This window comes from Chrysochloris asiatica, unplaced genomic scaffold (assembly GCF_000296735.1).
Source record: "Chrysochloris asiatica unplaced genomic scaffold, ChrAsi1.0 scaffold00107, whole genome shotgun sequence".
Taxonomy (NCBI): domain Eukaryota; kingdom Metazoa; phylum Chordata; class Mammalia; order Afrosoricida; family Chrysochloridae; genus Chrysochloris; species Chrysochloris asiatica.
Genome location: NW_006408625.1, coordinates 8,026,234 through 8,038,588, shown reverse-complemented (window position 1 = coordinate 8,038,588; position 12,355 = coordinate 8,026,234). Strand labels below are relative to the sequence as shown.

Sequence of the window (12,355 nt, the reverse complement as noted above, 5' to 3'; positions counted from 1 at the left end):
GGAGAGAACAGTCATTGGAGAAGGATGTCATGCTGGGTAAGGTGGAGGGTCAGAGAAAAAGAGGAAGACCCCCAACGAGATGGATCAGCCAGGTGACATCATTGATGGCGTCAAGTGTGGCGGCAGTAGTGAGGTTGGCCCAGGATCGGACATTGTTTCGTTCTGCTGTGATTGGGGTAGCTATGAGTTGGTTCCGACTCGATGGCACCTGACAACAACAACATACTTTGTAGGTTCTATGTTCTGATTATTAATGGATATTTGCAGCTGTTCTTTCTCATTTTCATTTGTGCCACATCAACAAATGAAGATCTGTAAAGTTTAACACCATCCATGTCATCAAAGGTGAACTCTTTTCTGTGGTGACAACTCTTCCCCCATCATATTTAGAGTGCTTTCCAAACTGAGGGGATCATCTTCTGGCACTATATCTGACAATGTTCCTCTGCTATTCATGAGATTTTCAATGGCTAACCATTCAGAAGAGAAGTGGTCTACCTCTCTTTCCTGTCTGCCTTAGTCTGGAAGCTCTGTTGAAACCTGTCTACCATGGGTGACTCTCCTGGTATTTAATATACTGGTTGCACAGCTTTCAGCATCACAGCAACACACAAGTCATCTCAGTAAGACAACTGACAGAAGAATTACTAATGAAGATCAAAGACTAACACCTTCGGTAAGTACTGCACCTCAATGTAACGAAAATAAAAATCCTGACAACTGGACCAGTAAATAACATCATGATAAATGAACAAAGGATTGCAGTTTTTGAAACCTTCTATTTGTTTGCATCCACAATCAATGGTCATGGAAGCAGCAGTCAAGAAATCAAATAGCGCACTGAATTACATAAATCTGTTGCACAAAAGCTCCTCAAAGTGTTCTTGAGCAAAGAGGTCACGTTAAGGACTCAGGTGCACCTGACCCAAGATGAGGTATTTTCATTTGCCTCATGAGCATGTGAAAGTTGGACAATGAGTAAGGAAGACTATAAAAAAACGATACATTTGAATTATGGCATTGGCAAAGAACATTGAAAATACCACAGACTGCTAGAAAAACAAACAGATCTATCTTGGAATAAGTGTAGCCAGATCAATTTGGAAAAATTGATGCCTTTGAATTGTGGTGTTGGAGGAGAGTACTGAAAGTGCCATGGACTGCCAAAAGAACCAATAGATCTATCTTGGAATAAGTGTAGCCAGATACTTCTTAGAAATTATGATGTTGAGTCTTCGTTTCTCATACTTTGTTGGACATATTATCAGAAGAGACCAGTCCCTGCGGAAGGTCACCATGCTAAGAAAAGTTGAGAGTCCATGAAAAAGAGGAAGACAACCAACAAGATGGACTGACATAGTGGCAGCAACAGTGGACTTAAACATAACAATTGTGATGATGGCACATAACTGGACAGTGTTTTGATCTGCTGTGCACAGGATCACTATAAGTCTGAACTGATTCAGCCACACCTAATAGTGACAAATAGATGGAAAGACATTCTGTGTTCGTGAACTGAAAATGTATAATCATGGTATCAACACTGTTCAAAGCAATCTACAAATATAACATAATCACAATAAAAATTCCAATTGTTGTTAAGTGTCATCAAGTTGGTTCTGACTCATAGTAACCCTGTATAGGGTTTCCAAGGTGGAGCTGGTCGATTTGAACCGCTGACTTTGCAGGTGGCAGTCCAGTGATTATACTACAAAGCCACGCTAGTAGTTAGGTGTTATCAATTCGATTCCAACTCATAGCAAATCTGTACACAACAACACAAAACACTGCTCAGCCCTGCACCAGCTTCACAATTATCATTTACACCTGAGTCCACTGCTGTTGCTACTGTGTCAATACATTCATTGATGGTCTTCTACCTTATTACTGATCCTCCACTTAATCAAGCATGATGTCCTTCTCCAGGGACTGGTTCCTCCTAATAAATGTCTTAAGTATGAGACAAAGTCTTGCCATCTTGGCTTCTAAGGAGCATTCTGGATATACTTGTTTCAAAATCGATTTATTTGTTCTTCTTGTAGTCCGTGGTATTTTAATATTCTTTTACAACACTGTCATTCAAATGCATCAATTCTTTTCCAGTCTCTCTTATTCACTGTCCAACTTTCATAAGAATATGAGGTGAGTGAAAACACCATGGCTTGGGTCAGGTGCACCTTAGTTGCAAACTGGTATCTTTGATCTTTAACTCTTTAATGAGGTTTTTTGCAAGAGTCTTCATCAAAGGCACTTTAATCACTGGGAAAATTCACAGCAACCCTGTATAGGGTTTCTGAGGCTATAAATCTTTATGGGAGCAGAAAACCTCATCATTCTCCCAAGGAGCAACTGGTGGATTTGAACTACTGACCTTGCAGTTAGCAGCCCAACCCATAACCCACATAATTTCCACAAAAGTAAATCAGCAGGCATTTCTTCCATGGAGTCACTGGTGAGTATGAACTGCCACATTAGGCAAGTAGTCAAGCACAAACCATTTACACCACCCAAGGGATCTTCTTAATTCAATTGTTATTGTTAAATGCCCTTGAGTTGGTTCCTACTCATAGCAACCCCATTCAGGGTTTCCAAGAAGCAGCCTCATCTTTCTCTGGGAAACAGCTGGTAGTTTTGAACTGGTAACCTTGAGGTTAGCAGCCCAATTTGTAACCACTATGCTACCAGAGCTCCTTTAGCTATCTATAATCCTGTCTAAACTCAACTAACCATACTGATCTGTTGTACCTGTCTTCTGCTTGAAACTTCTTTGTGCTGTCTAGATTGAAGATGATGATGGCTATCCAGAAGACAATCTTCTTGCTTTCTTTCTGCCATCCCATATGACTGCTTCCTTAAATATAAGCTCTAAAAGAAAGAAAAGTACTTGCTAAATGGTACAGTAATTGTACAGCTAAATTGAGTAGTAACATAATAGCAGTGATAATACTGCAAGCTTCAGTGACAGCCCTGAGATAATCTAAATAGGTCAGGATAGTCTGATACAATATGGCATAAAAGTAAATATTATACTTCTTGCCAATATAATGGATCTAAACTTTTTACCTTCAAAACAATATTAAGTTTCTCCATCTATAAAATAAGGATAACAGTATCTATCTCCCAGGGTTATTGTGAGAATTACATTAGCTAATGCATACAAGGTTATACTGTTTAGGCTTTAGGAAGTGCTCAATAGATGTAAACTTTATAAATAATAAGATTAATACCATTATTTACAGTATTAATAACAGTTTATCATTGTCATCATCAATGTTAACAGCATAGCTCTAGTAAGCCTATTTCAACTGCTTTATAATTTACTTTCTGCTGCTTATTCTTTACTATACTCTGCTCTACCTGCTTTCTGATAGAGTCAGGAGCTTGATTCTCACATAAAACATACTCATGTTGGTATTAATTGCCATAGAGCCAGTTCCAACTCATAGCGATCTGCGTAGGGTTTCCAAGAAGTAGTTGGTGTGTTTAAACCATCAAACTTGTGGTTAGTAGTCTAGCTGTCCAGTGCTTATCCTATAGCACCACACCAGAACCCTATGTTGCTGTTGTTAAGTGTCATCCAGTCGGTTCCGACTCATAGTGACCCTGTATAGGGTTTCCAAGGAGTGGCTGGGGGATCTAAACCACCACCTTGCAGTTCAAACTGATCTTGTGGTTCAGAGCCATCCCAGGACTCCATAGCACTCTGGAAATAACTCCTTTCTCAATCTCTTATCTGCCCTATCTGGTGTGGCACTGTGGGTTAATGTACCAGACTGCAAAGCCATTTGAACTGCAAGATCATCAGTTCAAGCTCATCAGTTGCTCCTCAGAAACCCTATACAGAGTGGCTATGGGTTGGAATCGACTCAACGGCATTTCACAACAACATAAGCTAAAAACGGAAATAAACACTGAACATAAATTGTTGACAATGGATCAATATGTCTGTGGCAATAAAGACTTCAGTGAGGAAGTCTGAAGTAGTGTCAGAGGTCAGAATGGTGTGATACATCACAGAACAAGAAAACATATTTTTTGTCCACTTTTATTAACCTACCACTAAGACCGTGAAGCATTGCTTTGCTAATCTTGAGCCCAAACCTAGCAATTTACTCTGCTACCTTCTCCTCACTCTATTCTGCCCTACTTATTCTCTGACAGGGCCAACTCTTGAATACTGAGTAAAACATATTGATGGTACTCCATAAGCAACTCCTCTCACCATCTTCCATTTCTTAAGAGATAAGGGTTGTTTAGTATATACTTGCTCTAACAAACTACAAAACGAATTGTCTAACCAGAAATGATGGGCGACTGACAATATAGACTTACAGACTGACAATACAGACTTATAGACTTCAGTGGCAACATCAGAATAATGATACTAAATGAAGAGTATATGTGAGCAAATGAAAAAATTTTCAAACATACATTAAAGTAGGGAAACAACTATAATGAATCCCATGTTCCTGATCACCCAGTTTCAATAATTAGGAACATTTTGCTTTTTCATCTCTCTCTTCTTCTACTTTGTTCCTGGAATATTTTTAAACAATCCAGTGTATTCTTGCACATTTTGAAATAACTGAAGACATTACACTTTCAGCTTTATTTCTGGAGTCCCTAATTCTATACATTCCACATATAACTAGCTTGATATGCTCCAGCCCAAATCTTAAGTAATTTAGTCTTTGTCACTCCCTTCCACTGCATTCTGCTCTACCTGTTCTCCAGGGGAAGCTTGGTCCTGGATTTTAGGTATAACATACTGATGATTCTCCTGAGGCGATTCCTGTCTTACTGTCTCCTCTCTCATGAAAGATGAAGATTGCTTGAGAAACGTGTTCTAAAGAAACAACAGAAATACAAAACATTTGACCTAAAAATGAGAATGTTACACCCTTAACCCAACTCTGTAGACCTTAAATCTTAATCACAAACCAAGTAAAGACAGTCTGACAAACTCTATACATCTAAAGTAATTTAGACTTTGTCACTTCCTCCCACTGCATTCAATTCTACCTGTTCGCCCAGAGAGGTTTGGTCCTGGATTTTAGTTGTAACATACTGAGGATTTTCCTGAGGCAATTCCTGTCTCACTCTATTCTCTCTCAGAAAACATGAGGGTTGCTTCAAAATCATGTTCTAAAGAAACGAAACAAAACAAATGGCCTAATCAGGGTAATGTGCTAGTAAGAATATTGTAGGCTTCAGTGAGAACCCCAGCATAGCGATACTAGAAGAGGATATTCTGATATATTATGACATAAATATATTATACCCTTAGCCCAACTCTGTAGACCTTGTTAATTTCAAACCATGTACAGAGCAGTCTGACAAACTCTCAAATCTTAAGTAATTTAGCATCTAATGCATCTTCCTACATTATTCATGTGGGGATATATGCAAGTGGTAATACTGGCTTGAGCAAAGGTGTGGAATAATTTTGGTAAATTAAAATAGTCTAACTACTCTGTAATAAAACATAAAGGTGATACATCAACTTCTGAATGAAAGAATTGATTTGATTAATATAGTTGAGACCAGGGCCATATGCACCATTACATAAAAGGTAAAATCACTGTCACTGAGTTAGTTTCAACTCATAGTAACCCTATAAGACAGAGTAGAACTGCTTCCTAGGATTTCCAAGACCGCACATCTTTACAGGAGCAGACTGCATCGTTTTTCTTCCACAGATTGGCTGGGGAGTTTGAACTACCACTCTTTTGCTTAGCAGTCCAACACTTAACCACTGTGTCACCAGGACTCTGTCCAGGTACAAGAGAGAACAGAAAAATGAGAAGAAACATCATCAGGAAATGAACTGTTTAGAACTTAACACCCTATGCCCATCCTTCTTGAAGCCATGCCTCTATTCTACTAGGACCATTTTCTCACAAAGAAGTTAACCATTCTTTGGTTAACTTTGAAGGCCCTGGTTCTAGATTTCAAATTACCCGTCGTAATTCAGAATCTATTTTCTGTTGCTTAATCTTTTGGGGTCTGTTCTACCTGATCTCTGATGAAGGTCTGTTCCTGGAGTTTAGGAGGCAGATACTTAGAATCTGCCAGGGAGAAGTCTTCTTCCCCACTCCCATCCATTATAGCACAATGTGGCTCCTTGAAGCGTACTTTCTAAAAGAGAAAGAAAGCAAAAGATAAATGTTCCAATAAATGTAACATGATAGCAATAATATATGCTAGGTTTTATTGAAAGCCTACTGATAGGGTAATTTTTTAAAGTCAGGATAATACGAAATAAAACAGAAAACTATACTTTTTGTTAGTTCTGCAATTGAACTGGAGCAATCTTTGTAAGCTCCAAACTAAACCCTAAAAAATTCAGTCCCTGCTGATCTCTCTCTTCTTTTTACTGTCCTACCTTGTACCTGATGGAGGCTTGATCTTGATGCCTGTGTAGATCAGGCTTGACATCCAGAGGAAAAACCTCTCTCTCTCCCCTACCTATCAAAATTGAAATTGATGCCGGCTGTTTCAAATTTACTTTCTAGAAAAGAACAAACACGAAAGATCAATTGTTCAGTTAAGAATAATAGGTTACCTAGGAATACTTTAGGCTTTAGTGAAAATTGTGGAGCTGAGGTCTGAGTGTAATTGGGCACTTCATTGAATAAAAGAAAAAACTATATTCCACAAACTCAACTACACTATATTAAGCAAAGTCACAACCCTAATGTTTACTTCCTGTTCATCCATTTCTTCTTCCTGTTGGTCTAACTGATCTCTGGTGGAGGACTGGACTTGGAGCACTGGTAGAAGACAGTGTTTGGCACTTGTGGGCCGTTCCTTTCTCCATCTTGCAGTTGTCAAAGCAAGTGATGGTTGCCTGAAGTATGTTTCCTAATGAAGATAGCAGAAAAGAAATGTGAATGACTCCGACAAGTATAATATGCTGCTAATTATAGCTAGACACTTAGAAAAACTGAATGTCAAGTCAATTTTTGATAAATCATTAGGAAAACTCTTTTTTTTCCAACCCTGAATCTCTAAATAAACTGCAATATTGTTGCTTTTGCTGTTGTTATTAAGTAACATCATGTCAGTTCCAACCAATAATAATAACCCTATATAGGGTTCCCAAGGAGCAACTGTTAAGCTTGACCTGCTGACACTGAGGTTCATTTCAACTTTGCAGTCCAGCGCATTAACCCACAGCGCCACACCAGGATGCCAACACAGTCCTTGTAAATCCCACTCTAAACCTTGCTCTATTCCTTCTCTACTTTACCTGGTATTTGGGTACAATATCTTGGTCCTGACATTTGGGTAGAATATTCTGGTCTCTATGTAGAACATCTTCATCTTTAAGTAGAAAATCCTGGTCTTTGGGTTGAACACCCTGGATTTCAGGTAAAAAATCCTGGGCTTCTTCCATCATAATACTCCCTTCTTCCAGCTCAATACTCTGGGCTTTCAACATAACACCGTGAGCTTTTGTCTCTGCAGCCTGGGCTCTGGGCTCACCAGTCTGGTTTTCAAGCTCATCAGCCTGGGTTTCGACCTCATCAACTTGGGTTTCAGGCTCATCAGATTGGGTTTTAAGCTCGCCAGCAGGAACTTCCAGATCAAAAGCCTGGGTATCTGGCTCAAGATTCTGAGCTTCTGATTCAGCACTCTGGACTCTTGGTAAAACACCAAGGGTTTCAGACAGATCACTTTGGACTTCTTGAAGATAATCCTGGGCTTCTGACAACATATCCTGAAAATGTAACTGCTTTAGTTCTTTCTCTTCCATCACATCAAATAATGGATTTTTAAACTGTACTTTCTAAAAGTGAACATAAATACCAAATATAAATATCAGGCAGTAGCAACACTCTTGACTCTTGAAGATTCATAAAATAAACCTAAAAGGATATACTAGTAAAATAAATTACTAGAATAAAATATGACTCTACAGTTTTTGCTCAACTTAACAGAACCTATATTAATATCCCAAACCAATACAATGGTACTGGCAGTCTCTAGTCCAAACAGCAATTAGCTTACGTTCTCTTACCCTATCTCCTTTCATTCTGCTTTACCTGAACTCTGTTGAAAGGCTTATCCTTGATTTCAGAAAGGAGATCCTGCTGGTCACCCCAAAGCAAATTCTCTCTCCATTTCTCATCTGTCATAATAGATACACATCCTACAGAGTCAAGTTTCTACAGAACGAACAAAAAAACATGTAGATATTACTGGTAGAAACAACATAATTACAATAAAATCGTTGTTGTTAGGTGCCAGTGAGTCGGGACCGACTCATAATAACCTTATGCACAGCAGAATGATACACTGCACGATCCTGGGCCAACCTCACAACTGTTGCCACACTTGAGCCCATCGATGCTGCCACTTGTCCAATCCATCTCATTGGGGGTCTTCCTCTTTTTCTCTGACCTTCCACCTTACCAAACACGATATCCTTCTCTAGTGACTGGTCCCTCCAGACAATATGTTTGAAGTATGAGAGACGAAGTTTCACCATCGTGGCCTCCAAGGAGCACTCTAGCTGCTCTTCTTCCAAAACAGATCTATTGGTTCTTTTGGCAGCCAATGGCACTTTCAATATTCTCCTCCAACACCATAACTCAAAAGCATCAATTGTACTACAGTCTTCCTTATTCACTGTCCAGCTTTCGCATGAATATGAGGTTATTGAAAATACCAAGGCTTGGGTCAGGCGCACCTTTGTCCTCAAGCTGACATCTTTGCTCTTCAACATTTTAAAAAGGATTTGTGCAGCAGATTTGCCTAATGCAATATGTCATTTGATTTCTTGATTGCTGCTTCAGTGAGTGTGGATAGTTGATCCAAGGAGAATGAAGTCTTTGACAACTTCAATCTTTTCTCCATTGATAAGAAAGTTGTTTATTGGTCCAGTGGTGAGGATTTGTGTTTTCTTTACATTGAGATGTAATCCATACTGTAAGCTGTGCTCTTTCATATTCATCAGTAAATACTTTAAGTCCTCTTAACTTTCAGCAAGCAAGGTTGTATCATCTGCATATTGCAGGTTGTTAATGAGCCTTCCTCCAATCGTGATGCCACGTTTTTCTTCTTATAACACAACTTCTTGGATGATTTGCTCAGCATCAAGGTTGAATCAATATAGTGAAAGAATACAACACTGTTGCACACCTTTCTTAATTTTAAACCATTCAATGTTCCCATGTTCTGTTCGAACAACAACTTCTTGGTCCAGGTACAGATTCCTCATGAGGCCAAGTCAGTGTTACGGAATACTCATCTTTCTCAATGTTGTCCATAGCTTGTCATGATCCACACATTCAAAAGCCTTTGCATAGTCAATAAAGCACAGGTAAACGTCTTTCGGATAGTCCCTGCTTTCAGCCAAGATCCATTTGACGTCAGCAATGATATCCATCACTCCATGGCCTCTTCTGAATCCAGCTTGAGCCTCTGGAATTTCTCTGTCAATGTATGCTTGCACCCATTTCTGTATTACCTTTAGTAAAACTTTCCTCACATGGGGAATCAAAGAGTTTCTCCGTTGATTTCCACATTCCACTGGGTCACCTCTCTTTGGAATGAGCACAAATCTCTTCCAATCAGTTGGCCAAATTGTTGTCTTCCAAATTTCTTGGCAGAGATGAGTGAGTGCCTCCAGTGCTGCCTCACTTTCTTTAAAGATTACAATTTTTATTCCATCAGTTCCTGGTGTCTTGTTCTTTGCCAATTCCTCAATGCACTTTGGTCTTCTTCCTTCAGTATCACTGGCTCTTGATTATATGCTACCTCTTGACATGGTTGAACATTAACCACTTCCTTTTGGTACAGTGAATCTGTGTATTCTTTCCATCTTCCTTTGATGCTTTCTACATCATTCAATAATTTGCCCAGAGAATCCTTCAATAACAAAAGTCGAGGATTGAATTTTTTCTTCAGTTCCCCCAGCTTGAGAAATGCTGAGCGTGTTCTTCCTTTTTGGTTTTCTCATTCCAGATCTTTGCACATATTGTTGTAGTATTTGGCTTTATCTTCTCGAGTTGATCTTTGAAAGTTTCTACTCAGCTTTTGTAGCTCATTTCTTCCATTTGCATTAGCATCTCTATGCTAGAGAGACAGTTTCAGTGTCTCTTCTGACATCCATTTTGATCTTTTCCTTCTTTTATGTTTTCTTAATAACTTTTTGTTTCTTCATATGCGATGATCTTGATGTCATCCCACAACTCTTCTGGTCTTTAGTCTGTAGTGTTTAATGTAGCAAATCTGTTCTTCAGATGATCTCTAAATTCAGGTGGGATATATTCAAGGTCATTATTTTGGCTCTCATGGGCTTGTTTTCATTTTCTTCAGCTTCAGTTTGAATTTGCGTAAGAGTAATTGATGGTCTATTCCACAGTCTGCCCCTGGATTTGTTTTGATTGATGATATGGAGCTTTTCCAGCGCCTATTTCCACAAAAATAAAAATAAAATCCTAGGCTTCAGTATATTAGGAGTCTAGTAGATCAACATAGCCATTCATTGTAAAATTGGATATTACAAAAGAAATGCATCATTTGAATACTGAAAACTATAATACATTATTAAAAGAAACTAAATTAGATTTAGATGAATGAAAGGAGGCCTGGTGCAAAACGGTGAAGCACTTGACTGCTACATGAAAGGTCTGCAGTTTGAACTTTTCAGGCTCTCTATAGAAGATAAGTCTTTTAATCTGTTACTATAAAGATTACAGCCTATGGGGTAGGACTACACTGTCAAACAGGATCACTCAGAGTTCGAATCAACTTGATGGCACACAAGAGCAGTAACAAATGAATGGAAACATATCCTATGTTCATGGATTGGAAAATTAATATTGCTGAGATGTCAATATTATTTCAAGGTATTTATAAATACCACCACTCATCTGTCAGTTTCTAGTACTATGGTGGCTTGTGAGTTGCTGTGATTCTGGAAGCTATGCAACCAGTATTCTAAATACCAGCAGGATCATCCATGGCAGACACGATTCAGAAGAAGACTAGGGAGAAGGAGTAACTAACTACTTCTGAATATTTAGTCACTGAAAACTGTATGAATAGCAAAGAAACAACACAAAATGAAGAGAAACAGCTGTAAACATTCATTAATAATCAGAACACGGAATGTACAAAGTATGAATGTAAGAAAATTAGAAATTGCCAAAAAGGAAACGGAATGCATAAACATCGATAGCTTAGGCATTAGTGAGCTGAAATGGACTGGTATTGGCCATTTTGAATCTGACAACCACACGGTTTACTATGGCGGGAATGACAAATTGAAGAGGAATTGTGTTGCATTCATTGTCAAAGAAAACATATTTAGCTCAGTCATGAGGTACAATGCTGTCTGTGACAGGATAATGTCCATGAGCCTACAGGGAAGACCTAAGGGCTCTGGGTAGCGTAGTGGTTACGAGTTGGGCTGCTAAACTCAAGGTTAGCAGTTCAAAACTACCAGCAGTTCCGCAGGAGAAAGATGAAGCATTCTGCTCCATAAAGATTTACAGCCTCAGAAACCCTGTGCAGGGTCACTATGAGTCGGAACCGACTCCACAAAACCTACCAACAAATACAACAGGGAAGACCAGTTAATACCAGTATTATTCAAATTTTCACACCAACCACTAAAGCCAGTGAGGATGAAACAGAAGAATTCTACCAATTTCTTCAACCTGAAATTGATAAAACATGTAATCAAGATGTATTGATCATTAGTGATGATTGGAATACAAAGGTTGGGAGCAAAGAGGAAAGATCGGTAGTTGGAAAATATGGCCTTGGTGATAGAAATGATGCTGAAGAACGCATGATAGAATTCTGCAAAATCAATGATTTGTTCATTTCAAATACCTTCTTTAGACAGCACAAGAGACGACTATATATATATGGACCTCGCCAGATGGAATAAACAGAAATCAAACTGACTACATCTGTGGAAAGAGACCATGGAAAAGCTCAATATCATTAGTCAAAACAAGACCGAGGCAGATTGTGGAACAGACCATCAATTGCTCATATGCAAATTCACACTGAAGCTGAAGAAAAAGAAAACAAGTCCACAAGAGCCAAATTATGAATTTGAATACACCTCACATGAATTTAGAGGTCATCTAAAGAACAGATTTAATACATTAAACACTACAGACCAAAGACTAGAAGAGTTGTGGGATGACAACAAGAACATGATACAAAGCAAGCAAAAGTCATTAAGAAGACACGAAAGAAGGTTAAGGTCAAAATGGATGTCAGAGGAGACACTGAAACTTGCTCTCCAGTGTAGAGATACTAAAGCAAATGGAAGAAGTGAGGAGGTACAAGAGCTGAACAGAAAATTTCAAAAATCATCTCGAGAAGA

General features: G+C 38.7%; 1 protein-coding gene across 1 annotated transcript in view; it reads right to left on the bottom strand.

The window, feature by feature from the left end:
- Window positions 1-12,355, bottom strand: part of CCDC15 (coiled-coil domain containing 15) — a 227,537-nt gene that overhangs the window by 107,723 nt on the left and 107,459 nt on the right. Inside the window, exons 6-10 of the mRNA XM_006867680.1 lie at window positions 8,049-8,171; window positions 7,253-7,792; window positions 6,386-6,511; window positions 6,016-6,138; window positions 4,724-4,831 (exon numbers count right to left, since the gene is read on the bottom strand). Of these exons, the coding sequence (XP_006867742.1) occupies window positions 4,724-4,831; window positions 6,016-6,138; window positions 6,386-6,511; window positions 7,253-7,792; window positions 8,049-8,171 (1,020 nt within the window). The remainder of the gene's footprint in view (window positions 1-4,723; window positions 4,832-6,015; window positions 6,139-6,385; window positions 6,512-7,252; window positions 7,793-8,048; window positions 8,172-12,355) is intronic.